We start from the raw sequence: 23,895 nt of genomic DNA on the forward strand, positions 1-23,895 counted from the left end.
TTAGGTAGAACATAGTGTTATTTTGTTTTGAATGTGTTGGAATTTGACTAGTAGTATAGTAACCAGTGTATGGTAAGAAACAGTTCTTGGCTTATGATGATGATGATGATGATGATACAAAGTTCAAATAATCAATAATCAAATAACACAGTGACTGGATAACGAGGTGAAAAGCATACGACTTTTACACAATTTTAGCATGAAATACATGTAATTCTTGCATTTATTTATTATAAAAACAGGAAAAATTGAAAGATTTAGTATGATGATCAAAAATTGTTTGTTATGTCTTTGTTCATAAAATAAGCAAAAATTATTTCTGAGTAAAATACAGTACATTTTTCTCAGAGCAAATGAATAGATATAAAACAGATATTATTAACAACAATTATTTACAGCTGCAAATTTATTATTGTTACACCAAGAACAAGAAACTGAAGAAATTTTATGGCTTTTACAAATGTCATTACATTTGAATAATGTGCATAACAAGAGGATGAGTTCATGAAACTTTTATGAATGCAGTATGTGCTGAACATTATTTTCACTGATAAGATAAATATATTTATATCTGAATTTACAAAAATCTTAAAAATCTGTCCACACGGAAGTATTGCTGCAATAGAGATTTCAAAGTATACTGTTCCACAGCCTGGCACGGTGCATATTTCTCTTCACATATTTAGGATTTATGGGAAATCTTAGCACTTGTGGAACATTTTTCTTGTTTGAAATTAGTGTAGAATTTCATCAACATATTCCATAACAAGGATGAAGGCAGATTAATATTTACTCTGCCTATAACTTATTAGCAACAAGGTTAATAATGTGTGAACTCATGTTGTGCTTTTTATCACAGATCATTTTGAATCAGCACCTACTATATGATTGTTCAGACCGTCACAGTGAAGAACAAAGGTACCTTTTCTCTGCTCCTGTTTTCGAAATTTTCTTCGTAGTCTTCAATTACATAAGTGTAATTGATTACTATGTATAATATTGAAACCATTATTACTGATAATGTTGCTACCCGTATTAATTAGTAGATGATAGATTAATGATGAATATTTTCACAATTGTGTGCCTGACAAATCACAATGCACTAGAGCAAGATAAAAACTTTCTATCAGCCTATCTAGAAGATTTATAGCTATTTTAAAGTGACTTTGTACAATTTTCATAAAAATAGCATATCAGTTTCTGCCTACCATATAATAATAAGAGAAAATTAGAGCCAATTTGAAGAAATATCTATCTCAACTGCTCTCATGAGTATGACAGCTGGGTTCTTACATCAGAAATCCTTCCATCTAAAGGCTGCACATGTTAGTCAGTTTATGAATGAGATAAAAGTCTAAATCTGAAATGAAATGTAAGATTCTATGTCTTCTGGAAAAAGAATACAATGACCTAAATGTTTTCATGAAGTGGGATGTAGAGACTGGAAAATGAATTGAGAGAGTAGAGGGAAGTACAGTGGTCTATTATGTAAGTGATGAATTATGAATATTTATCTACGGAAAATCACAAGTACTTTAGCACAGCATGCAATAACACTTTCTATCAAAATGGAACTTGCAGTAGCTTACATACAAGTCGTAGTTAAGAACAAGATTGAATTGCACCTCACTACAGTCAACAGTTTTCTCCTGGCAATCTTTAAAGGTTTGTATTTTAGCAAAATTTAAATATGATGAATAAGCATCCTGATCTGTAAAAACAAAATTAATTAGTTACCATGTTTTCAGTTTTACTGGTTGTTTATACGTGATTTTCCTAGGGCCAGAATTATTTTGAAATTGAATATTTATGCACGTTTTAATTTTTGTTTAATTTTTTGGATTTATTTATCTCAAAGAAATTACTTTTGCTCAGATGATCTGCTTTCAGCATATCTTTCATATATGTAATAGAGGACTTCACCAAACACATGTTAACTTGCCAGAGTATGTTTCAAAAATTAATCTCTTGCTTTTTTGGAACTGTTCAGTTCAAGAAATAACAAAAATAAGTTTTGTAAAGAAACAGATAGCAGTTTCTGGTATTAAGTAATACAATATTCAAGAAAAATGTAAGAAATCATTAGGCTGCATGGCACCAAAGGAGCACATATTTTTTTAACTGGTATGAAATGAATGAGATCTGTACATCAATTTTTATTATTATAAAAATTTGTTATCCTCAAATGACTAGTTTATGAAGTTCAGCTGGACTGATATCTTGAGAGCATAATTTATTAATAGAACAAAAAAGACAATGATGTAATGGATTATAGTGATCATATTCCTTATACATTATTTCCATGAAATTCATACTGAATCCATGATATTATTATATAATATGTTGTAAATGAATTTGACACCCAGTATAATTAGTAAATATGAAACAACACATGATAAAAATGAAATTTTTAACTGGACAAAGTTCCTGATTAATAACAGTGTCAAGTCTTCAAATAATCCACAGCTTTGGTGTTCTCCACTAATGAGCAGTAGTCCCTGTGCCCAATATTGAATGCCACCAGTACTTAAAATGAGATCAAAACATCAAAGAACAACAATAGTACTCACAAAATATCTAGTTTCAGACACGCATGAGGTTGCTCTCTGGATGCAGCTCAATATTGGCAAAGGAACTATCACTGCAGAAATATGCTGCAGGACAAGCAAGACCATTAGTTTTAAACACAATTATTATAGCAGAGTTAATACCACAATAATTCACTTTTTTGTCAAGGCATAAATATCTTGTAACAAAATTAAATATATATATTTCAAAAAATCTTTTTTTCTCTTACTCCACAATTGATTGCTTAGCCTCTGGCGAAATGTAACTATACAAATAATCTTCTCACAGTTTGAAAATGTGTATATATCACTATGAATTTAGGTAAAAGTGTAAGAAAGCTGATGTAGATCACAGTACAGAGTGCAAGTTTTCAGTTGCTACCAATGAAGTGAATGAGAATGACAATAAAGGTTAGTTTTTATCATTGCTCATCACAGTAGAAGTAGAAAAAAACTGATATTCAGTAATTCAGGAGTTCCTGTGTTTCACCAACTAGAATTGATAACACTAGCAAATGGTTTATGTGGATGTACACTGACTCTGAAATTCTAAAAGAAATAAGTTCACAAGCAAAAGTACTAAGCTTGACTGGTGACTCAAGCATATACCTGAACAGATGAAAAGGAGTTGACTATTATTATGAACACAACTTGGGTATAACTAATAACAAAGGAAAGACATACCAAGCTTGGTCCACTCTCTTTCCTGGTCCGCACTACTCGTACTTCGATTTTTGCGGAGAGGCACAAATACCCACAATGTGTTGCCAGTGAGCAATATCTCTAACGAGGATAATGACTGGTATGATAGATGTCATACCACGTATTTTAGTGCAGGAACACAGTATTTATTCATGAGAGACCAGAACTCCTTACCACAGCACTCCTTTGAAATAGGACATAGAAAACACAGTCTGTAATTGTCAGTGTAGTGCACAGGTTGATTGTAATCACTACTAGCTTAACTTAGAGTTCACTTCATAAACTGTGGTACCAGAGAACAGTTGCAAGCAAATTATATCAAAATAATTTTTTCTTCAAAAATAATGCTGTGACTTCTCTCAGACGACAGTATTGCTTCAGAATGGAGTTACGAAAATAATGAAGGTAGGAGCAGCACCACTGTAGGACACATAGTGCCTGAAAAAGTTTTTATACATTTTTCTTGCTATGCTGTTTTCACTCTTTTCCATGCTGATAGCTTGAACCACACAATCCACGGATGTATTTTGACAGTTGGTCCAGGAAGTTTGCAATGTCCCTGTTGGATTACATGTCTTGATATAGAGTGCTGTCAAGCTGAGAAGGTTAATAGAGAAATGCAGCAAGGAATAGAAAAAATACTGTCTTCTTTTTCACGTGGAAACATAATTTTCAATGTTAAATGACAATTGCTTTTGTGCAGATACAATAAATGCTATCATATTAACGCTTGCAGCTGTAGCATTGTTGATGTAAGTTACATAAAAATGTAAAAGGTTTGACCATCTTACCAAAGACATCACAGTTCATTGCCTGACAAAGTAAGAGCAAATAATGCAGATGATTAGTTTTATAGTAGCAGCTGTGATGCCATTTTGCAACGCACATAACCTGTTAATAGATAAGAGTTCCACGGACTCATTGTAACACTTCAGGCACCATCTGCACTGTGTCGATGCGGTGGTCTTCCTCTATAGAGATTGGCAGACATGACTGGTAGCTGGTGTGCCAGTAGGCCACGGTGGTTGCCGCACCGAGAGTCGGCGCTGCTGACGTGCAGTGACCCTCTCCCCTACGTTGTCACATCAGTTGCTGTGTCCATTACAATTGTGTCCACCACAGTTGCTGTGTCCACCACAGTCTGCCCCTGATGTTGATGACACAGAGCTTTGGCACTAGCTGTCAGGCTTTGTCTCACCACATCATCATGAACACAAGTTGTCTGTTTATGGAACTGGTAACCTGTCACTGTACCTCCAGCTTTGTCCATTACTGATGCCACTATTCTATAACTGGTCTGCCATTGTCTATCCATGTGTCATTACAACAATGTGATGCTTTGTGCTGGTGGAGATGTTCTGCTTAAATGCAGGAGACACATCCTGTATCATTACTATGTCTTTCAGAGGCACTGGAAACCCCCAACATAGCACGAGATCCTGCCTCTGCTCTGTCGTTTCAGATGCTTTATAAATGGTTGGTGCTGCTGTCCAAAATCAGTGGCACCATTTGTGCAATTGTATGTTGCCACATCACTTATATGCTGTTAGGTGATGTGCATAAGCAGTTTTAAGTCTGCCCCCACCACATCAGTTGCTGTGCCCACCACTGGCACTGGTGACTCGTAGTTGAGGCACCAGCAAACCGCCTTGGCGGCGCAGCCGGCGGTTGCGGTGGTGCCCATGACCGCTCGCCTGCAACTGTCCATAGCTGCTACTTTTGTGCAACAGTGGAGGCTCCTCTTCATCCAGACTGTCCGACGGGCTCACCAGACACTCACGTCGTTTCAAGCTCTGCTCTAGACGTCGCAGGAATCTACACAAAGGAGACATTAATTTTTAAAATTATTTTACCGCTCCTATTACAGAAAGGAACAGTAGTTACTCAGTTTAAGATGCAGATCCAGTGTTTAGTCATTGGGTGGAGCGATTTCCTATTGTCTCTCTCCACCCCAAATGCTATCCCCACCCCATATGTACAAGTGATTCAAAAGTCGCAAAAAACTGTTATTTGAGCAGCTTCTGAAAAATGATAGAGGGCAAAATTGTTGGACATATGTGTTAAATCATGACATCAATATTAAATTTGTATTTTTTTTCATTTTATCAGTAATCAATAACAATGTCCCCAGTACACAAATCAGGAAATGATAGAAATAGTTATTATCCAAGGTGAAGACATGAGGAAGATGCAGGGGAACATCACGCACAGCATCTCAATCAACCACTCCCATATCATGTTGTAATATTAGTAATTTTCGCCTCACAAACATTAATATACGCTCAATAGTAAACGCCTGATGGCCTAGAGTTATCGAACAATTGTAAAATAAAAGAAATGAACCATCGCATAGCAGCGACAGAATCTATTATTGTTTATCTTTGCCGTTCTTGCGCGGTGCCTGTAAATTTCTATGTACATGTATCGATTAATGGTATAAAAAAGAATTCTGTTGTTTCAAGACAAATGAGGCTATTGGCGCCTCACTTTTTACTGTTTGTATTCTATGAAAGGCGGACTCGGACTTGCTGCGTTCCACAACTGTATTTTATATTTTATGTGAAAATATTGAGTGAATGCGCTAATTGTTATTTTTCCAATCAGAAAACATGTAGTTTCTTGTAACTGATATCGAACAGACAGCGTCAAGAGGGCATTTTGACTGTTATGTATAAAGTATTTAACCACAATGGTCATCTATTGTAATTTAATATGAAAAGGTACGTAGCATTAAAAAAAAAGTGTGTTAAAGATAAGTGTGCTTATTTTCGTAAATTAACCTTGATGATTCCATCTCCTTATTTACCTGAATGATAATTATTTTTGTTACTTCATCATCAGAAATTACGATCACGCTGATGGGCCGAACGCAGCATGAGGCAGAAGGAACATTATCGTTTTCCTATTATTTCTGAACCAACTTTTTTGTGTAGTGTTGCATTTCTTTTAAAGTCTATAAATCTTCTGGTCCCTTAGTGTTGATCCGGGGGGTCAACAGAAACCTTCGATCTTACTCGTCGGCTTTGACCCGTGACGTAAGCGTGTTGAGGTGTGTGACGTCATTACGGCGCGGAGTTTGTTTTGCGATTGTGGCGTGTTTGTAGATGTCTTGTTTTTGTTTGTGGTGCTCTCTGGTGGTGTGTTCATGGTTTTCGTTTGTTTTAATTTAATGCTCATTGCTGTACGTCGGGTGAGTTTGTTATTGAGTGTATTTGGTTGTGGTTTTTTGTTCAGGAATGGATATGAAAGACACCGTTAGAAGTTATCAAGTTCTTACAACTATTCGGTTTAATCGCCGAAGTTGTTGATCGGACGCTTTTGTATTTCCCGCGTGCGTGCGTGCATTTGTGTGTGATTGTGGTGGCCAATCTAGTTTGTGGGGCTGGAACTTTTTTGAGGTAAGTTCCTTTTTATCTGTTTTTGATGTATATTTTGTGTCAACAGAAACATCCGATCTCACGCGTCGGCTTTGACCCGTGACGTTAGGGACCTACACATTGATCTGTAGCGTAGCCCTGAATACGAATACGAGGTTAGGTTGGGAGGTTTTTTTTTGGCGGGGGGGTCAGGGGGGGGGGCGCAGCCCCCCCCCCCCCCCCTGCCTGGCCTCGAGTACCACTTGTTTATTATTATCTTTGTTCGATCGTAATTTATGTGATTGGGAGCTGTGACGTTAGGGACCTACACATTGATCTGTAGCGTAGCCCTGAATACGAGGTTAGGTTGGGAGGTTTTTTTTGGCGGTGGGGGTCAGGGGGGGGGGGGGGGGTCGCAGCCCCCCCCCCCCTGCCTGGCCTCGAGTACCACTTGTTTATTATTATCTTTGTTCGATCGTAATTTATGTGTTTGGGAGCTGTTGTAGATGTATGTAGGTGTAAGGGAAGTGTTGGTTTTTTAGGTTGGTGTTGGGGGATGTGATCGGTAGGTTCTGTTGTAGATGTATGTAGGTGTAAGGGAAGTGTTGGTTTTTTAGTTTTGTATTGGGGGATGTGATCGGTAGGTTCCGTTGAGCTATATAGGTCAAGGGAAGTGTCCGATTCTGGATAGGAATGTGTTTTTTGGTATTTGGTCAGTTTTGTGATGTTGATTTATTTCGTTGTTTTGCGTGGTTTTGTATGGCCGTCGGTGGCTACATTTGTGTATATTTAGTTTGTCTCCACCCAAAAACCCCCAATTTCCCACGCTTGTCCCGTTAGAGTCATTAGGCTTTTTGTAAAACTTGTGTATTTTTGTGTTTATAATACGTATGCGATGTTTTTATATCCGCCATATTGGATAATACGTATGCGATGTTTTTATATCTGCCATATTGGAATTGTCGTTTATGGTCGTTTCCGCTACATTTGTGACGTCATGGGTCAAAGCCGACGGGTAAGATCGGACGCTTCTGTATTTCCGATCCGGGTATGACTACATCGCGACTATAAAAATGCACAGAAATGATAATGTTTCTTCCGAACGATCTCAAATATGTATATCAATATGCTGCTCTTATTCAGGTATTTAATGGTCAACGTATGTTATTATAATAGCGTAATCAATCCCTGATTCTGTTGCCAAGTGGCCCACCAAAATATTCACTTTTTCGACATAAAAAAAGTAACAATCCTTTTTATTTTCGTCCCCCAAGAGCAACGATACACTTGGCGCCCGAACAGGGACTTGATCAAAAAATCATTTCATGTATGTGTTTAAAAATTTTTCAGTGCTTGTTCTAATAATTGTTTCATTTTTTCATGTGGATGCAATTCAACCGAGAAAGAGAAGTGGGAAAACCTTTTAATTAATTCAGAAGAACGATTGATGAAATTACCAAAAAAAACGCGAGTATCCAGCCGTATCATCATCAAGACAGCCATAGTAAGTCAAATTTTTATACGCAGTAGCCAAGCTTTCGTAGTGACGTTGCATCTTTCGAGTTGATCAGAACGTAAACCTGTCTTTCCTTGCCCTGAAACAGCTTTATTTCAATTTGTCCATAGTCCATTCTTATGTAGTTAAATTCAGTGAAAGTTTACCATTGTTGTCAGTGCATAAAAAAATTACGATATGGCGGATAACTACGCTCAAAACTGGTAAAACGTGTAATATTTCATTTGTTTGTAATTAGTAGGAACCATCTTGTCTTCTTGGCGTACATGAACGTCAGTTGTTACCCAGAGTTAAAATTTCATCTTAGGTCCCAGTAAGCCATAGCACTACGTCACAGACAAACGACTGACGGCAGTGACAAACAATATCTGTAGCATTTTGACGTTTGACAAATAATTCATGAACATGGCTGACGGTAAACAGCGGACACAAACAAAACCAGACGACAGCGGTGATACGAATGGACCTCACTATCCATTACGATCACGCGCGATAGGTACACGAGCGGAGGCAGAAGCAGCCTCGACCGAAGTTTTAGAAGCTGGTCCTAGTGTGCAAACTATTCCCGCTTTTGAAAAAAATGACTTGGCTGCAATGATTGAAGCAATAATGGAACGCAAGTTCGAAAGCCAAAAACAGGAAAGATTAGATGAAAAGGTCCGCGAAGAAAAAGAGATGGCCGAAAGACGGCATAATAAAAATCAGGTCTTTACAAATCTGTGCAACTCAGTAAAAGTAGACATAAATTCAGTAAAAACAGGAATAAATTCGGTAAAAACAGATCTGCAAACGGAGATAAATGACCTAAATACACGGTTAAATTCGGTAAAGGCCGAACTAAAGGCAGACATAACAGCTGATTTAAATACCCTGTTGGGTAATGTCCAAAGCCAAATCAGTAGTCAGATCACGACCATGAGGCTAGACATTGACACACAAGTAGAGTCAAAAATAGAGGATATTTCAAAACAGTTAGATAAGAAAATCGAAGCAGCCAAGGGAGAGATAAATTCAAAAGTGATGGAATATCAAAAACAAGCTGCGACCTTAAAAGAAGATTATACTGCAATCTCTGATGAGGTCAAAGGAGTTAAAACCGCAGTAGACACGATCGAGAATGTTGTTGATGATCTTTCCAAACAGATTGAGACTCTTAATGTAGAGGATCAAATAAAGAATACTGTTAAGGCACATGCTGAAGCATTGTCTGAACACTACCAAGAGTGGATTCAAAACAAAGACGCATTCATAGAAAACAAGGTCAAGAACGAACTCAGGGAAACTGTCAAAAACGTGACCTTTGAAATATTGGCAGCCCCTGGAAAAACAGGAGACACGGTCATGTCAGAATTTGGCCAGATAAGACGAACGTTAGCTCAAGATTTACCTGAATGGCGTCAACAGATAGTTGATGAAGTTCGTACACTAAAATGTCAAGTTGAAAATTCCCCACCTTCCGTGTCAGGAGAGTGGAATAATTCACCACGATGTAATGAACAACAGCAGGTGCATTACCGTTCACCATTTGATAACGCTCAAACTCATAGTTCTATAGAAGCACAATTTAACAAGAGTACCAGCCCACCCACTTTTGTCAGTTTGATGCAGGAGGAAAGCGTGATCAAACATCGTGTTTTTCCGACCTTTCACCCACAGAAAAGAGAAATTCATCCTATAGTGTTCCTCCGAAATTTTTCAGGAATTTTCCCGAATAGCTGGAGTGACCGCCAGCGAATTCAATTCGTTAGTGGATTTATCGTAGGCGATGCTGCCTTATGGGGAACAGAAATGGTCGACTCTTGTAAAAGTTACAAAGAGTTTGAACAGATGTTTTTAGCTAAATTCTGGAGTTCTGGTGTGCAGCAGCGCCTGAGAAAAGAGGTTGACAACGCCGAAGTGTTTAACAGTAAGCGCGGTAGTTTGAGAAGATATTTTGAAAAGTATTTAGCGAAAATCAAGTTCTGGGATTCGCCGATCACCGCCAAAGACGTTATTATGATTCTAAAAACTAAGCTACCGATTGCGATCAGAGAAAAGTTAGTAAACGTGTCTGAGGACGATACGGACACTCTCCTATCTGTGTTAGACTCGTTAGATCTGATTTACGAGGACGCTAGAGTTGATGTTGGCAACGCCCACTTCAGTGCAGGCGGCCAGCACAATACAGAATACGCAGGAAACAATGGTGACCGAGCGAAAGCGCGTCACAGCGACAGCCAGTACCAACCCCACAACGGTTTCAAAAATAAACACACTACGTACTCCAACAGCAAGTACAAAAATAAGTACAATAACGGCCAGAGATACAATCCAATATATAATTCGTCACCACCTCAGTACGAAAATGCACATTATAGCACCCATCCCCAGCAATATGGAAACACGCAATCGATCAACGGTAATTATCAAAACGATCAGTCTTACGATTCAAATCGTCAGTGGAAAGGAAATAAATGGCATAATCAAGGTGGAGACCAACGTACACCTTTTAGTAACGGTTACAATCAACACAAGAAACAGCAAAATACCTTTCAGCCACAAAATATACACTTCACGTAACAAGCGAACGGACCTTCGGGAAGTCTGAAGCCTAAACGCCCGCATAATACGCAAATTTATTATGCGCAAGCGAATACGCCAGGACAACAAGATCCATTTCCAACCGAGTTCGTACCACAAAACCAACACCAGTTCCAGACGGAAGAAACTTTAAGAAATATAAATCAGCAGAAAAGTAAGCGTCGAGCGGAAAATTAAAAGCAGCACCTTTGAGCCTCCTAGAGGATGCTGCAGGTTTGAATGGGGGCTCCCTGTCCCTTAGTCCACACGAAATTAAAGCAATTAGGTATGACAAAGAGACAAACTTACGGGATGATCTAGTAGCAGACACTGAGACGAAAGACAATGATGACGTATGGGACGAACAAGTTCAAGCTTCCATAAGAGTATCAATTGCCAACATACCAGTAACAGCCATTGTAGATACAGGAGCTAATATAAATGTCTTATCTTTATGTTTATTTAAGCAAATATCCTCTGTATGCAAAGTTTTATCACTTCCAATCCAGGGTTGCACCGTATCATGAGCAATTGGTCCACCACTGACACAACGTGTAAATCTTCAGACTCAGCTTCAAATCCAGATAGAGTCTATTTCAGTAACGTGCATTTTTCTTATTGTTAAAAACCTATCAGTGCCATGTATCCTGAGTATGGAATTCTTGAGGCAGACGAAAGCTAAAATTGACATCGAGTGTGGAATCTGTACTCTAGTAGCGAGCCAGCAACAAGTAACTGTAAATTTGTTAAGAAGTAAGGTGGAGACAAACTTTGGGGTGCTTCAAATAGCAGTACGGCCATGGACTAAAAGACAACAGTACAGTCAGTCAGAAGACGTGACAGATCCTGAAAGTGTTAATGACGATGAGTATAAAGACCTAATTCCCGGTCAGAATGAATTATACGGTAAAGCTAGTGAGTCCACTGAATTATCCAAACAACAGAAGAATGAGCTTTACAGTTTGTTAACAGATTACGTTCAAGTATTTTCTAAGAAACCTGGACTAATAAAAGGCTTTGAATATCGAATGGATGTCCTGCCCCATTCAACCTACTGTAAAACAAGCTATTCCATTCCATATGCGAGACGCGAAGCTGTCAAGTGCGAGATCAGGAAAATGTTACGCTGGAATGTGATAGAAGTATCTCATTCACCTTATTCGAGTCCTTTATTGTCTGTACTAAAATCAGATGGTAGCGTAAGGCTAGTCCTAGATGCAAGATTAATCAATAAAATTATAGTACCAATAAGAACGAGACCAGAGGCTCTTGAAGAGCATCTGCAGAAGTTTCTTGGAGTTAATTATTAGTCAGGACTCACTTTAAACCATCCCTGTTGTTAAAGAAGAATCGTTAAGTGGCAATACATTTATGAAGGTCCCTTTGTGATAATGAGGAAACCACACATTGGTAGCTATTTGTTATCTGACCCTGCCACGAATAAAATCAAAGGATTGTTCCACCATCATGATTTAAGAAAATTTTATAACGCCAGGAATTAAGTTAATTTAAGCTGTAAGAAAATTCTAAGGTATTGGAGATCAGGATTAACCAATGAGTAACAAGAACTGAACTGAACTGAACTGACTACGGACGTTAACCGGTGCTAAAAGGAAACCTTATGTATCAAAACAACGTGTCTGGAAAATAATATACAGAATAAGTTGTAGACAAGTATTTACATGAATAATCTTTATGTAAACAGGAGGACATGTCATAGAGGCGAATTTCAATTTTAGTTATAAGTTAGTATGTAAGAAAAATGATGTACTCGAGAGGTATTAATTAGCCCCGATGTGCTAAAATGAGGAAAGAGGAAGGAGCGAATAATGCACTTCTCTCACTAAATAGTAATTTGAGAATGAGCAGGAAGGAGCGAATAATGCACTTCTCTTGCTAAATAGTAATATGAAAATGACGATTATATACGCTTAGTATTAGTAAGTGAGATTTAATCGAGGACAAATTAATGACCTGTTTTAAAAGGAAATACTTAAACGTCCAGACAAAAGAGGAAAGTTGTGTGAAAAGATTCGATTCCATGAGGTTATTCCCTATTTTCAAATGTGACGTAAATAAGGCACCACCTGTTAGCGCAAAACAGTCGGTAGATTTAACTTGTAAGTTCCAGCACAGTGCTGTGCCAGCACAAAGCCACGATCCGCCGAACAAAAGCGACGCACGGCACCTCAAGCGCGAAATCAACGCTCTGCAAGAAAGCTCCGGTCACGTGCGCGCGCACATACTGAATTTCAAGATTGCTCGCAACAGTGGAGGCGGACAGCCACCATGTGACGAAATAATGTGAACGTTCAACCGCCAACAGTAGTTGCTGTGCGCTACATTCTGTAGCAAAAACATTCACACCCAGTACTGAAAACATTTTTGTATGTATCATAAACATTCTGAGAGACTCTAAGATAGAGAAGTTAGCGTAATTAAAGTGCGCGTCATATATCTTGGCGGCCGAGTTTAGGTTCGTTCTGCGCATCTGACGTCACAAAACACAGTCAGCCAATGAACAGAGAACGACGTTGCCAGATCTCGACAGCAGTGCAGACCACGGACGAGTGTCTTCAGTTTTAGAAACGTTCAGTCATAAATAAAGTAATAGAACAAAAGCAATGTATTGATAGCAGATTTTCTTTTACAGAAAGTTTGGAAAAAGCATTCTTTATACCAATTGCTTCATATTCTATTAATTAATTAAACCAAACAAGCAATAAGACTCCTAATTCAGGCGATAGCAAGGAAAGGTGTTTGTTTCAATCTCACGAACTGCTTTTTCGCAATAAAGAACAGCGGTAATTGTTTATTTCCTATTGTACTTCGACGAAGCGTGAGTAATTCATAGTCATACCAACAGTGTTTATAAGTAGTTGCGTGAGATGTTAGAGTCCTTATGGAGTTACACTGTTCGAGGAGCTGAGGTAGCGTAACGGTTAGGGTGTTGGGCTGCCCAGGGAAAGGTTATGAGTTCAAACCTTGTGCGGTGCTTAATATTTTATTTATTTAAAAACAATATTGGAGTGCCTTACTTCACGAATTTTATTCGTTTGAATGAAATTTCTAGTGCTGCTGCAGACACGTGCTCCCCGCATTCCGCGCTGTGCGCGATTTTGTCATCACTGCACTTCTCGCCTGTGCAGATACATGGTGTTCCCACTGCTTTGACACACTTATCATTCGATTTCACAAAAACTACTTGGTCAAAAAATTTGATTTTTACACGTCTTCTTGCCTGATACCTTCCCCCCATAAATGACTTAATTTTGTTTTGATGTGCAGCATTAAATGTAGTAAACCATTGCACGAAATTTTGAAGAGTTTGCAGAGGTAGAAGTCCATAGCGTATACTTTCCGTATGGTCGATTTTAGTTGCCACAATGTTGAGAATGAAATGTGGACAAGATACCTAAATTTCATACAATATTTACTGTATAACAATATCTCATTTAATTTAAGAACCACATAGGTGTCGTATGTAATATTGAGAAATATTCTGTCTTTCGCGACTGTAATAAAAGTTTTATATACACACGGCGCGTTTGGCTTTATTTTAAAGCACTTCCATCGGTGAAAGGTATGGCACATACACAATGGTATTCATGTTCTATTTCTTGTTTTTGTTCCATAGTCGCAGTTTTACCAATGGTATTGAAATATATCCCTCTTCTGCAACTGTAACAAGCGACTTATTTAGACCAGACGCGTTTCTCTCTTTTAAAGCATCATAGAGGACTGTATTTTGTGTCCTCCATTGCCAAGTCACCTTTCGTAGTTTTGTGCTGCGGTAGCACAATATTCAACGTTTGTGTTGGCTCATCAGTGTTTTAGCAAATAAATTATATTTGACATAGCTCTGAGCACTTCACTGAGAGACGGTATATTCAAGTCCTAATGTTTTTGTAAGTCCACAGTTTTGTTTAATGTATTTTGTCTACTTCCTTTTGATTGATTGAAGTGCTTTAAAATAAAGCCAAACGTGCCCAGTGTAAGTAAAACTTTTGTTACAGTCGCGAAAGGTGGAATATTTCTCAATATTACATACGACACTTATGTGGTACTTAAATTAAATGAAATATATAGGTATCTTGTCCACATTTCATTCTCAACATTGTGGCAACTAAAATCGACCATACGGAAAGTATACTCTATGGACTTTTACCTATGCAAACTCTTCAAAATTTCGTGCAGAGGTTTACTATATTTAATGCTGCATAATAACTGCGTTGAACATCGAAACAAAATTAAGTCATTTATGGGGGGAAGGTATCAGTCAAGAAGATAGGTAAAAATCTAATTTTTGAGCCAAATAGTTTTTGTGGAATCGAATGATAAAGAGTGTCAAAGCAGTCGGAGCACAATGTGTCTGCACAGGCGAGCAGTGCAGTGACAAAATCGCCCACAGCGCGGAATGCAGGGAGCACGTCTTTGTAGCAGCGAAAGGGTTAATGCGGCCGTGGTGGCTTTATTTCATGAACTGCGCGCTCCCCCCTACACGTAAGCTTGCGAACTATGCTATACTATGGCGCTGCTTCTATTGGCGCGTGCGTCGTGTGCAACTGGCAACGCAGCAATCTCCAGCGTCTGGGCGGGCATGCGCGAGCCGCCAAGATAAAAGAATTGAACTATAGTATAATGACTGATTGTACACAGAGACAAGTCACAAGGTCACCTCTGAACACTGTTGATATGTAAACTTTAACGAGAGGTCACGATACGATTGAAAATAAGCACACGAAAATACGTCAAAGGATCCGATCCTTCCTAAATCCCATCCTACATGTATATAAAATTAGTTTTGTAAGCTATTGTAATATAAGATATTTTATCTGTTTCATATGTGAAATAATTCGGAGAGCCACACTCGAGCCCTGAAAGTGAAAGATATGGACTTCCTTGTCGAAGCCATCACCAGTGGCCACTCTACAATCCAAGTCTATCATAAATAGTGTATGTGCGACGAAAATAAATGTATAATTAAGTGCGACGACGGACAAGGCAATCAATCGACAAGACGATGACAATATAATGAATAAAGTCAAAACAGTTGTATACCAGTTGTGTTAGTCAAATTACTTTTGCAATGATGAAAAATGAAGTGTGATTCTATTTCCTTATAAATTTTGTAAATATGTGTACTTATAGCCTTAATTTTAAGAATCATCAAGAAAGACTGAATCCATGCAAACACTGATAGAAAAACAGAACAAATTCACAATGATCCACCGTCAGTAATTACAAATTGAAACGTTAATTCTTTTATTATGGAATGAATGTGAATTGAAACTTTTAATAACCTGTATGTTACACCTGAAAATTACAAATATTCCAATGGGCATGGGGATGAAAGTAATACCTTCGGTATTCCTTCCCTCCTCATGGAAGGCAGTGTAATATTAGTAATTTTCGCCTCACAAACATTAATATACGCTCAATAGTAAACGCCTGATGGCCTAGAGATATCGAACAATTCTAAAATAAAAGAAATGAACCATCGCATAGCAGCGACAGAATCTATTATTGTTTATCTTTGCCATTCTTGCGCGGTGCCTGTAAATTTCTATGTACATGTATCGATTAATGGTATAAAAAAGAATTCTGTTGTTTCAAGACGAATGAGGCTTTTGGCGCCTCACTTTTTACTGTTTGTATTCTATGAAAGGCGGACTCGGACTTGCTGCGTTCCACAACTGTATTTTATATTTTATGTGAAAATATTGAGTGAATACGCTAATTGTTATTTTTTCCAATCAGAAAACATGTAGTTTCTTGTAACTGATATCGAACAGACAGCGTCAAGAGGACATTTTGACTGTTATGTATAAAGTATTTAACCACAATGGTCATCTATTGTAATTTAATATGAAAAGGTACGTAGCATTAAAAAAAACGTGTGTTAAAGATAAGTGTGCTTATTTTCGTAAATTAACCTTGATGATTCCATCTCCTTATTTACCTGAATGATAATTATTTTTGTTACTTCATCATCAGAAATTACGATCACGCTGATGGGCCGAACGCAGCATGAGGCAGAAGGAACATTATCGTTTTCTTATTATTTCTGAACCAACTTTTTTGTGTAGTGTTGCATTTCTTTTAAAGTCTATAAATCTTCTGGTCCCTTAGTGTTGATCTGGGTATGACTACATCGCGACTATAAAAATGCACAGAAATGATAATGTTTCTTCCGAACGATCTCAAATATGTATATCAATATGCTACTCTTATTCAGGTATTTAATGGTTAACGTATGTTATTATAATAGCGTAATCAATCCCTGATTCTGTTGTCAAGTGGCCCACCAAAATATTCACTTTTTCGACATAAAAAAGTAACAATCCTTTTTATTTTCGTCCCCCAAGAGCAACGCTACAATGTAACCATTGGTCATTTACTGGAGCATTCGAGGCAACAGGCAGTGTACATGATGATTGACGGTCTGGGCGGTCACGTACAGCAACAAATAATGCCACTACATTTAGCGTACTGGCTAAGTTAACAGTCAGTTTGCCATTGTCAACAAGAAAAGTGGCTCAAGAATGTGGCATCTGTCATGCATCAATGTCCACAATATTATCCAGAAATAACTTTCATCCATATCACATGCATTTTCTCCAGGAACTTCCTGAAGGTGACAAAGATGGATGGGTGCAGTTGTGTGAGTTTTTTACAGAAATACAAATGCACCAGCCATACCTAGAAGCTGATATTCTTTCAGTGACGAGTACTGTTTCCATCTGAACAGAACAGTGAATAGATATAAAGTTGTTTAGTGGGCAACCGAGAACCCATACATTCCTGTAGATGCTCATCATCAGACTGATCCAAGGTTGAATTTGTGGTGTAGCATATGGAGTGATGTTCTCATCAGTCCCATATTTCTTAACAATAAGCTCACTGCTGAACTGTACAGGGAACATCCCGAGATGGCACTTCTGCCGTATTTGAATAATCTACCTCTAGCAAAATGATGCAGGTTTTTCTTTCAGCAAGATGGAATGCCACTGCAGTTTGGATGAACAACTCACAAACTACTGAATGAAGTTTTGCCTGAATGTTGGATAGGTCAAAGGGGTTTAGTGGGATAACCATCTAGGTGACCAGATCTGACACCACTTGAATTTTTCCTCTGGGACCATCTCAGATCTGTAGTGTACAGAAACAGGCCCCAAACACTGTAGGAAAAATCAGAGGAGCCTATACAGCAATAACACCCTTGGTGTCACATAAAGTGCGCAAGAGTTTCATGAACTGTATTCAGATGTGCCACCAGCAGGACAGCATTCAATTTGAACAATTTCTGAAGTAGTGTCCAAGAGATGCAGTAGCAGGATATGGCAGTTCAAAATTAATCTGTTACAATTTGCCACTCCCTGAGTTTGGTACTGTGATTGTCAATTTTGTTGTTAAGTCATTAATAATGTATGGATTTGACACTGATTTGTTTGTGTTTGTTTCAGTTTGCAGTTTTGAAGTTTTTGTTAAATTTTCTATTTCAAGCAGGCTATGGTGAATCTTATATCACAACAATTAAGCTCGTGATTTAAAACAATGTATTTCAAACAATTTTGCCTTCTATTGTTTTTATGGTACCTGCACAAATAATGGAATTGTCCTATGTTGTTGGATTCTTGAATCACCCTGTATAACTTGCCATCCCAACTTTTAATGTACCACAGATACCTATGATTTTAATAATAATAGTAGTAAAAAATACAACATCTTTAATATCAAACAATGGAAACTTCAGGTAGAAATATCAACAATGTAGGAAAAGACAGATTGCTACTTAGCATAAAGAAGTACGTTAGTTGCAGACAGGCACGATTAAAAGACACTTACATAGAACCTTTGGCAACAGCCTTAATCAGCGAAAGAGAAACACACATCATTTATACACACAAGCAAGAACACCTTATGTGCACATGACCACCAATTCCAGCATCAAGGACCGGAATGCCTTCTTTAAAAGACGATTGTTGATACAGTGTGACTCAGCATTAGATGCAGTTTGAAAGGTAGTGACTAAACACCGGAAAGTAGTGAAAGAATGTACTCTGAGAAGAGTAATGCTGTAGAGAAGAGTAACAAAGAAAAACATCACAGGGTTGTAGGATGGAAGAAAATCTGTTCAGCAATGCCAATCAATGGAGACTCCAGATAGGAATATCGACAATGTAGGAAAAGGTGGATTATACTTATCGTAAAGAAGACATGCTAAGTTGGTGGTCATGTGTGCATGAGGTGTGGTTGCTTGTGTGTACGATGGTGTGTGTTTCTCTTTTGCTGATGTTTTAATATAATAGTACTAAATTATTTGGTTGCAATAACACAGGTAAAATGTTTTGATAAAATAATAATGTGTTTAAACTGTTGCTTAGTACACCATTTTAAAATAACTCCCACAAAACTGCAATTTAGAGAAATGTGGTATCCGGAAAGCATACATCTGAAAATTTGAGAAGTACATGTGTCATGCAATTGATTTAAGCCCTGCAATAGCAACAATTTCTCTTAACATTGTCAGCATCATAATTTACAAAAGTTAAAATGAGAATGTGCAACCACCATTATGTGTATGCCACACTTAGCACTGCAATCCAGTCTGTAGGCTGCAGCTCTGCAAGTGTGAAAATGATGGAATTTGGTTTCTTTAAATCGTTTCTGCATATGCTCAGGAAGTCAGCGTCTATGTTATTTTTTTCTGAGCGGAGTGTCTTTCCTTACAAAACTCCTTACAGTTTGCAGCTCCTATCTACATGACAACCGCTCGCCTTCCCTACCTCCTGTCTCACACTCCTCCTTGGTTTTACATTTTGTCAATTTCATATTCCGGGGATCCCATTCACGATATCTTGCAATGATGTGTAAGGTATCAAATAGCTCACAAAAATGGTACTACAGAGGTGTCAGCTGAGACTGGTCTTTTGGGATGGAAGTTTGAAGCTTAAAGGAAGGGGGGAATGTCTATAGCCATTCTCACTCTATAATACCACCACGAGACTGTGATGTGTCATCTCTGCTGTGGGTTGTCTGATTCTTGTTTTGATCCATGCATAATTTTAGCCTCTTCTAGGACGTTCAGAACGTAAGCACTTTGTTCATACCAGCTCATGCTAAGGATGCTGTATTATTTTATGTAGTTTGAAAACCAAGAGGATCTCACTCTGGGATCCTGTTACAAATGAGCACACGCAAATGACATTTTAATATTAAACTATTCACACAGGTATATGCAACCAACTGCATGCCACTGAATACAGTCAGAAGGTTATCAGTAAACTAAACAACAGCTGTGGCTTCCCCCAGTAAGCTGATAGGCTGATTGGTGCCCAATCCATATATTCTACCTGTCAATGATTATTTATTATTGGAAAACAGCTACATATTGTATCAAAACTATAAAATTACAAAGAAACAGAATGGCTGGCAGGTATGTATCTTTATGGTGCAACATTTCATTACTGTCTACTAAATCTCCTTCCTCATGGAGGATGGAGGGATAGCTTGGAGAAGGTTAGAAAGGAGGGGAAGGTCATTTACATTTCAGGGTGAAAGAAACCCACCTGTAGAGAAGATGACCTTTACTCTTGTACTATCAACAGATATGTCCCTTTCCCTTGGAGCTTTGAATGACCTGCCCTTACTTTCCAAAACAGCCACATAAAATATTATTTAACACAGGCGTACGTAATTCTTGCATTTAGCAACAATGCCATTTTGAGAAACACTGTGATCTTCTCTTGGAGATATGATAAAATCAAGAGACGGATTTCGTCTGTTACAAACATAGCTGTACCTTACCTAATCTGATGACCGATAGTACGCAGTCGACTGATCTTCTTACTGGACTTAGGCAAGTCTTCCCCTCTGAGCAAGGTCTTAGGCAACATCTGGCTCATTACATCCTGTTAACAGAAAAATTAAAGAAAAAGCTGAAGCATGTTACTAGAGACAAATTACCATCATAAGAATTATGTTCTAAAAAGCTACATTTCTCATGACTACCATACAAGAGCTGAAACAGTTGGGGGTATAAGAAGCAGGGTACAGGTGTAGCCCTTGATTAGTCTGTTAATAATATAACTTCAGCAGATTTCAATACATTACTGACAGTACAATAATCTATGAGAGTGTAACAGTTTTCAACGTCATTGCTTGTTTAATTAAAGCTTAGGGAGTGGAGGAAGCATTGCTTTTTTAGATTAGCAGCCTACATTGCTTAGTACTTCTGTGATTATTAATATGCACTGTAATTAAAAAAGGAAAAACAAGATCAGCAGGCTAGAATATCAACATTTTGGAATTATTTCTACAAACATTTCATTGACTATTATAAGGTATGCAATGCAAGGTAATTACTTTTTTCTCAAGCACGTAGGGCTACCTGGGGAATATCGCAATTATTTCCATTAACAATTTGGGATTCTCTTATCATTACTGCTGTGAAGACACTGAGGAGCTAAGCTACTAGTATTAGAGAGATAATCTAAAAGTGTTTCAGAAAACTGTTTTTAAGAGTTCATCTAGGCAAAACTAAATCTACACAAAAGGCAGGAATATGATCATTGCAACTTCCCAGTAGATTAAAACTGTGTACAACATCACAACTCAAACCTGGAATCTTTGCATTTGGTGTACAAAATGACTGAGTTATCGAAGCATGACTCAGGACCTGCCCTCACAGCTTTACTTCCACCAGTATGTCTCCTACCTTCCGTAGTAGTCCTATAAGGTATGCAGGAGGGATTCTGTGAAGTATGAGAGGAGTACAGGCAGAAGTGAAGCTGTGAGGGTAAGTAGTGCTTAGACAGCTGTCAATAGAAGGTTTGCCCTCCAAAGGGAAAGGTCCAGGTTCGAGTCCCATTTAAACATACAGTTTTAATCTGTTGGAGATTAAATCATCACACACTTTGGTGCAGAGGGAAAATTCATTCTGGAGATATCATCGTTACTTAGATTCGAAGTTCATGTCATGTCTGTGGATTCTTTCAGTTTGTTTTCTTCAAGCACAGTTTGTGTCTGAAATATGAAAATCTTAGTTAATTACACGAACACATTATTTGAATGCTGTGAATTTGTCACATTAGTGACACAAATTATACTAAATAACATATCAGTATTCTATTAGGTGGAAGGTGAAAGAAATGTCTTTGCATTCACAGTAACATTTAAATATGCCTTATGTGTTATTTTTCTTTAAACCGAACAACTTTTGACTTGCAGTTACTCTCCATTATTAATACTGTGAAATCAGGGCTGGTTTGAGAACATTTTGCCAAATAAGTGACTTATCACTTGGTGCTCCCCCCCCCCCCCATTGCCACATTGCCACCTGTACTCTCATACTCTTTCAACCGTGACCATTTTTACTACTAATTGTGATATGTGTTGTGTTGTGTACATAGTTCCGTGTAGTCAGCGCGTACAAAACTTTCCCACTAGAGCGCACCCCGCTAAGCACAACAGCGCAGGCGCAGCGCTCGTCCGTCTCCGCACTACGAGATAGCGCTGTCATAGAGACGGACCAAATTCTGCTTCCGCAGATCCACGTATTAATATGTAACGCAGCCAATGAGATTGCTGCTAACGTAGAACCTTTTCTCCTCGCGGATCACACTCGCGCAGTGATACCTGAACGCTCGAGGTATTATAACGAGTGTACATATCTCCGATTAGTCAGTCTGCATTAGTCTGCATTTGCCTGTACCAGTCTATAGTCAAGTTTCAGTCTGCACCTAATAAGATTACCATATTCCTGTACATAGCCATGAAGAGAAATGTATAGACACTTTGTCAAGTATCAGAGATATGTGAGAATAAGATTAACGTACCAAGACCAAAGGAACTTCAGATTGTCAATTGTAAACAGCATCCAGAATCAAGTTACGTAATATCTATGATTTTTATTATTTTAATAAATGTGTATGAAAATTAATCAAGTTCTGTTTAAAGTTGGTCACCGTCAATCTGCTACTCTAAGCGTGCAAGTGGCATTTCTATCGTCTGACCTTACGGCAGAAGATAAACGCCATGATAAGACCATTAGACATATTGCTGACACTCGCCTACTTCGTTAGAGCGACAAGTCAAATAATCTGATGGTGTGTGTACCGAAGGTCTTACAGTACGCACACCACATGTTGTATACAAATCTTGCACATTACTAAATTTGTGCTTGACACCCCAAGCAGCTGTTTGTGTTGCTTGGGCTTTAAACCAGCCCTGTGTGCACCGATACCTTTACCGCCCAGTCGGAGCACAAAACTTTCAGTTCCATCCAGCATGCATCACTTTAACAAAAATAAAATTTTGTGAATGAACATAAAAGTTGAAAAGCAGATCTCATTCATGGGAATGAGAGCACAACATGCTCTGAGACTCATACAGTTTTCATGTGGGACATAACTGCAACTCTTTTCATAAGGCGCAATCAAATGGAGATGTGACAGATGGAAAAAAGTAAACTGTTTATTATTTTAAAAATAATTGCCATAACTGTTAATAAACTCATCCCACTGTGAGACAAGGTGGTCAACACTTCGCAGTTGCCTTTTGAACCACAACTGTATCGAGGAGTGCACCTCTTCGTCCAAAGGAAATCTATGACCACGAATGTCTTCTTTCAGGGCTCCAAAAATATAGGAATCGCATGGGGTGAGATCAGAATTGTGTGGACAATGTGTAAGGACTTTTCAGTGAAACTTCTGCAATGTAGTCTAAATAGCCTTGGAAACATTCACATGTAGCAAAGTTTATTTTAAATATAAGGTACATCATCCATACACTCCCAATCTCTCCCCATGTGATTTACATATTTCTGGAGTCCTGAAGACAGACATTTGTGGCCGTCAATTTGCTTTGCATGAACAGGTGATGTCTGTGTAGAGCCATTTTTCCGTTGGCAACTGCAAGCATTTTTCCATGATGGCAGTGACCATCTTGTCTCACAGTGGGATAAATGTATGAACAGTTATGGTGATTATTTTTGAAATAATAAACAGTTTACTTACTTTTTTCCATCTGCCATGTTTATATTTGAGTGCCCTTTATACATTAAAAAATGCACTGCAATCATACCGAAGTAAAGAAAATGAATAAAACATAATGTTTTAAGACTAGAAATGCTGTCACAACCACTTAACTGAACAGACTATTCATTTCAAGATGTGGTTCTTTTATTTTTAAT

The 23,895-nt window shown here is 38.1% G+C and overlaps 1 protein-coding gene across 1 annotated transcript in view; it reads right to left on the bottom strand.

The window, feature by feature from the left end:
• Positions 1-403: 403 nt before the first annotated feature.
• The window catches only part of LOC126252230 (uncharacterized), a 596,261-nt gene continuing 572,769 nt past the window's right edge, over positions 404-23,895 (bottom strand). Inside the window, exons 30-31 of the mRNA XM_049953102.1 lie at positions 20,511-20,614; positions 404-5,084 (exon numbers count right to left, since the gene is read on the bottom strand). Coding sequence (XP_049809059.1) covers positions 4,859-5,084; positions 20,511-20,614 — 330 coding nt within the window. The 3' untranslated portion in view covers positions 404-4,858. The remainder of the gene's footprint in view (positions 5,085-20,510; positions 20,615-23,895) is intronic.

This window comes from Schistocerca nitens, chromosome 4, assembly GCF_023898315.1.
Source record: "Schistocerca nitens isolate TAMUIC-IGC-003100 chromosome 4, iqSchNite1.1, whole genome shotgun sequence".
Lineage (NCBI taxonomy): Eukaryota > Metazoa > Arthropoda > Insecta > Orthoptera > Acrididae > Schistocerca > Schistocerca nitens.